This window comes from Anabrus simplex, chromosome 1 (genome assembly GCF_040414725.1).
Source record: "Anabrus simplex isolate iqAnaSimp1 chromosome 1, ASM4041472v1, whole genome shotgun sequence".
In the NCBI taxonomy this organism is placed as follows: Eukaryota; Metazoa; Arthropoda; class Insecta; order Orthoptera; family Tettigoniidae; genus Anabrus; species Anabrus simplex.
In genome coordinates, this window is record NC_090265.1 from 1,740,234,387 (window position 1) to 1,740,240,386 (window position 6,000).

At 36.5% G+C, this 6,000-nt stretch overlaps 1 protein-coding gene across 1 annotated transcript in view; it reads left to right on the forward strand.

Moving 5' to 3' along the window:
- LOC136882451 (F-box/LRR-repeat protein 2) overlaps positions 1–4,188 on the forward strand; it is a 54,242-nt gene extending 50,054 nt beyond the window's left edge. Inside the window, exon 2 of the mRNA XM_067155110.2 lies at positions 1,774–4,188. Coding sequence (XP_067011211.2) covers positions 1,785–3,125 — 1,341 coding nt within the window. The 5' untranslated portion in view covers positions 1,774–1,784 and the 3' untranslated portion in view covers positions 3,126–4,188. The remainder of the gene's footprint in view (positions 1–1,773) is intronic.
- The last annotated feature ends 1,812 nt before the right edge of the window (positions 4,189–6,000 follow it).

Below are 6,000 nucleotides of genomic sequence, written 5' to 3' on the forward strand. Positions count from 1 at the left end.
TGTGTTTGGGGTCGTTATCTTGCGTAAACATATACTTTGCTGAGATATTTTTTGTACACTTGATGGAAGATGTGTCTTGAGGATGTTAATGTATGCTTTGTGATCCATAGCCCCTTCAATAAAGGCTAATCCACCTACACCTTTCGCACTCATGCAATCCCAGACCATCAGGGAACTGCCTTCATGTTTCACAGTAGCTGCAGGTTCGTCTCTTCAAGTTCAGAATTCGTCTTTCTCCACACAGTCACTCGTCTGTCTGACCTGAAGAGGGTAAATTTGCTCTCATCGATAAAAACGACTCTCTTCCCATCCTCTTAGTTGTCATTTCTGTGCTCTTTAGTGTACGCAAGTCTCTTCTTCCTGATAGCCTTACTGATGTACGGCTTTCTGCGGACTGTTCTGCCCCCATGCCCTCTTTCGCGTAGCACATTTTGGATGATTTCAGATGACACTTGCACTCATACATCTTGTTGTAATGCAGCTGCTATCTTCGGCGCACTTAGCTGAAGATTTTGGGCCACTTTGCGTACAATTTGCCGTTTGTCTTGAGGGGCAGCCACTTCTTGGTCTGTTTTCTATTATCTTTGTTCTTTTGTACCTGTATACAATATTTTTAACAGTTGTAACAGCTCTTCCAATAATTTAACTTACGTTGTTGAAAGGTTACCTCTTTGAAATAGTCGCACTGCAATCCTTCCTTCTTCCACGATTGTTTCTTTCATTTTCCTTTCGATTGCTAGCTGAGCACGGAAACAGTGTTGAATATTACCTTGGAGGTGTCAGCACATACACAATGAGCCCAAGTTCCGGCAGACAGCACAATGTCACGATATTGTTTAGTAGACCAATACTTGTTTGGCATTTAATGACGCACGCCGTTGTATTACTGGTCCGTTTGCAAACAACATGAACCCCCTTGGCTCCATATTCAATCTACCTATATACTTGATTGTCCTGCATATCTACCTACGTGTACTTCCATTACATGCACCAATATTTGTACTATACTGTTTTGTTCATACCATGGCTATGGGGAGACCAATACTTTTTTGAGCCACTGTATATATCTTGCTGAGCTTCATGACATGACTATTAACGTGGTATTGAACGGTTTCAAAATTAATGGTCACCATCTCTGGAACACATCCTGTAACACATAAAAACTTAATTTCTTCGAGAACCATTTGAATTACAAAAAATATAAATACTGCATATGATTTTTTAAAAAATAGAAAACTGGATTACATGCCAAGCTTTATTTTTTTTGATAGGGCTAACCATTTGCTCATTATTTTGGGTTTTTAGCAGATGAAACATAAACAAGTTCAGTAAATGCCTGTATATTAATGGCTGCCATTATGAAATGCTTTATTGTTGAAAACTCCAAATATGCCTGTGTTTGAACAGATATCTGAGATATATCCATATCAATAGGAGTCCTATAGCTTTGACATGACTAAGTGAGAAAGAAATTACACCACCTCATTTTAAGCTATCATGCAATTTTTTTGCAAATACAGTATACTTTCAGGTCAATATTTTGTAATAAAACAGTCAAGTGACCATTCTTTGTGAGAATTTTTGTGCAAAATTTCATTCTTATAATAGAAATTCTTGTTCAGATCAGCATCCTTTTCAAAATAAGAGTTTAAAAATGTGGAATTGTACCCATATTCGTGACCATTTACCCGTAAGGATGTAGTACTCCATCAGTCTACTGTAATGTTTGTAAGATGCTTATCTTTTTCTGCTTTTTTTTTTTTTTTTTTGCAGATCATGCCATAATGGACAGACTTCCTGATGAAGTGTTAGAAGAAATTTTCTCCTATTGCACTTTTCAAGATTTGGTTTGGAATATACCAGATGTGAACAGTCACTGGAGACTAATATCGTCCAGATCTAAAGTTTGGAAGTATCATACATACTGTCCTGGCAGAAGGGATGGTGGAAAAGAAATTATTGCAGTGTTAAAGAGGTGCCCAAAGTTACAAGCAGTGGATTTCAGGAAACGAGTATTTGGAAAAGAGGTGTTTGAAGTACTTGCAAACAACTGTTCTGATCTTGTTAAATTGTTTATAGATTATTTTCAAGATATAAGTTGTGAAATACTCAGTGAATTGCAGAGAAAGTGCCCAAGAATTGAATATTTGGATGTGAATGAAGAAATACTATCCCATCCAGAGAAACTGGAAATAATTGGACAATTCATGAATCTAAGAACACTCTCTTCAAAACGAAGTATATGTAATGTTAGTTTGAAACCGATTGCAGATGGATGTCCAAGACTTGAATGTTTGGAAACGGGAGAAATAAGTGTAGAATTTGATGATCTCAGCTACTTTCTGTCAAAGAAAAAAGACACTTTACGTACTCTTGTACTGCCATGTAGTGTTTCTAGGGGATCTAATAAATGCACCATCCCTCTCTTATCTGTGTGTACAGCTTTAGAGTCATTGTGCATACATTGGAACTGTGAAAATGAATCTGAGTCACTGGTTCAGGCTTTGGGTAATTTGAAGAATTTGAAATCTCTCACTTGGCAGGATTTACATTTTAGTACAACAGATGATGATATGCGTTTATTTGGCAACAAAAATTTGGCTCACTTAGTCCGTCTTGAGCTCTGCTCTTTCTCTTCCTATAATGATGCTATTACAAAGATCATTGTTGAAAACTGCCCTCAGTTACAAGCTTTACATCTGAGTATATGTGCAGAATTCACTGATAAAACATTGGAAATGATAGTTCTCCTAAAAAATTTGAGGGAGTTAGGTATATATGGTAACAGAAATGTAACTGATAATGGTATAAAACATCTCTTAAATATTGAACAATTAGAATGTCTGCTTCTTGGTTGTTGTGATAATTTAACTGCTATCAGTTTGAACTTACTAACAAATTTCAGTCATTTACAAATATTGAAGTTTCGATGCCAGAGTCTTCGGAATTCTCCATGGCATTTATTTGCAGACCATCTGAAAAGTCTGAAACATTTGGAGATATACCGTTGTCAAGATTTAAATGTTGTAGCTCTTAAAGCACTAAAGAAAAAGATGCCTCATGTTACATTTTCTGTTGATTTAAGCCAGAAAAAGGCTAGATATCGAAAGAATCAGTTCAAGTAGCATGTAGTTGTGTATAATAAGTTGTTTAACAAGGGGAGTATCACACCCTTCATGCAAAAGCCATATGTTGAAACTTCGGCGGCACTTTGGTGACATAACCGATGTGCTATGAGAAGATCACATGCAAAAAAATTAGCTGCCTGTTTCCACTACAAGGCTTCGAAATTGAAACTTGTATCCTTCATGAGCCAGGTGGTGATGCGGCAAAGCTGGACTCGCTGCCTCACTAGTGAGCCGTGGACCTTGACACATAGTTTTCTGCTCACTGCTGGGTCACTCACAGTGAAGGCTGTACAATCCAGCCTGTAGTGATTGGTATCACCTTAAAATAGTTTATATGTATGATTCAGGGGTTTGTTTCAGAACCTTTTAGTGGAAACAGCCAGCTAAATCTCTTTCATATGGTCTTGTCATAGCATATCTATTAATTAAAATTTATTAAATATACTAAGGGAAAGGATCCATATAATCAATACATAATTTATTCTGTGATTAATTATACATCACAGTTTGAAAATGCGTATTTTAAACTTTTATAATTGTCAGACGTCATTAAGATGCAAAAATCCTATTTTTTAAGGTTTTTAAGATTTTAACATCGTATATCACCATATGTTTAATAAGTGCTTGAAAATGTTTTTAGATATATGCTTCATCATTGTTTGTAAATAACAGGATTGATACTTTGTCAATTTTTTACTATGAGTGGCTGAAGATGATCAGTACTTGGTCGAAACTGTGATGTTTGATTAATCACGGAATAAACTATGTATTGATTAGAATCCTTTCTCTTATTATATTTTATCAATACGGACCAAAATGAAGATAATATGATATGGAAAATCTGTTATGTTACCAAGGTTTCATGGTAGGTTTTGGCATGAAGGATGTGACATTCCGTTGTAAGATTCATTTGCACTTGTTGTTCCTGGTCAGATTATTCACTTTTGTTTTCGAACAATCAAGGTTTTCTTCTAACTGAAATTTTAAAAATATTTTGATCTGTGATATTTTAATGCTGTGAGATGTTTTATCAGAAATTTTGAATTAGATTCATTTGTGGGATTTTAATTTTTGCTAGCTTAATTTCGAATCTCAAACACATCTACTATCCTGTTCTGTATGGGATCAGTAGCCTTTTGAAGCAATCCTTCAACCTTCTCTCACCTTCACTTGAAATCAAAGACATCCTTCCCTAGGGCTTCACAGTTACCCTGAACCTTGAGAAGCAGGGCAGAGGTGCTGAGATGGTAGAGCGCTGGTCTTCTGAACTCAAGTCGACAGGTATGGTGAATGCTCAGTCCAGTGGTATTCGAACGTACTCAGATACACCAATTTCATATCAGTCAATTTACCGGCACATGAAAGAACTCCTAGAGGACAACATTTTGATATCTTGACATCTCCAAAAACTATAAAAAGTAGTTAGTGGTATGTAAAACCAATAACAGCTTTGAACCCTGAGAATGTTCTCACTTGTTATAAGGATGACTGATGCAAGACCTGTACCTTGCGCATGTCCTGTATAAGGTTCAACAGCCTCACTACTACGTCTTACTGTACCTTAACTATTATCATCATCTTATCAACTACAGTACCAAACTATTTTTGTATTCTACATTACTTAACATCAACTGAACATTATTGCAGTCATTATAATATCTGTAAATTTTCCAACACAAAGATTTGTGTTTGACACAGAGCTCCACCAAGCCATATTTTATGACTGGTGTTCTATCAAAATCTTTTTATTCTCTTCCTTTCATCCCTTTGTTCTGAAGGATCCTGAGTTAGTATTCAGTTTTAGGGAAACAGGCAGTGGAAGAGGAAGTACAACCACCCTCATTGAGGGAAACCCTGTGCCATTATGTTAGTATTTATCTTTTATTTTTACCATCTCTACCCTCCTGGCAGCACCTACTTCCATAACTGTATGGAGCGCCTCTCTTTCTTCTTTCCTCCTTTTGTAAATATTGCTTGGACCACGTGGGTATTATTCCGCTCCAGTTGGGCCTTCCTTCCTAAATGTGTTTTAACTTGTAGTAGTAGAAAATGCAGACTGGGAGAACTGTCCTGTCTAAAGATCTAAATTTTAATTTGCAAGGGTCTAATGCCATACTGAGTATAGTATTCTGTGAGTTTTATGAGACTAATTTAAAGAGAATACACATCTATGTCCACAAAATTTACAGTACCTTATATTCCTCAGTTTGGTTCATGTCACCTATTTGGGATGAAGACAGTCGATATCCTCATGTAATATATCTGCCTACTGGTACAGGATACATCTGCAGTTAAGTTCTTTTTCTGGATTGGACCCTGTAATCTTGCTTATCTTATGTACAAATTCCCATTGTATTTAATACATTGAAATATTCTTTATTAAGGTGACCAAAGTACTCTTACTTGATTGCCAGGCAGCTAAAATCAATGATGAAGGTGGTGTGTGAGCTTTGCTCCCACGAGCCCTGAAGACTTTCCTGTCATGCTTCGCTGGCCCATGTACCACAGTCTCTTGGATTTCTGCAGTATCCTTGTCTTGCTTTCCTTTCAGTAGCATTTTCACATGGAGAAACTGAAAGAAGTTGCACTGTCAGTTATCATGCAGTAGGAATCAAGTCACACTATCAATGATCATACAGTAGGAATCATTTCCCAGATGTCCATATTTCATATCAGTAGTGGTGTTTGCTTGACACAAACCTTTGTGTACTTTAACATATAGTCTTGATTTATCATCTGCCCTATGGTGAACCATCACAACTGCATCAAAAAATGCAGTAAACATTACCTTTGTTTTTATGGTTGCCACTTTCCTTTCTTCTAGCCTGATGAACTATTCTTTTTACAATGTGTGAATGATATCCTGTGAAAC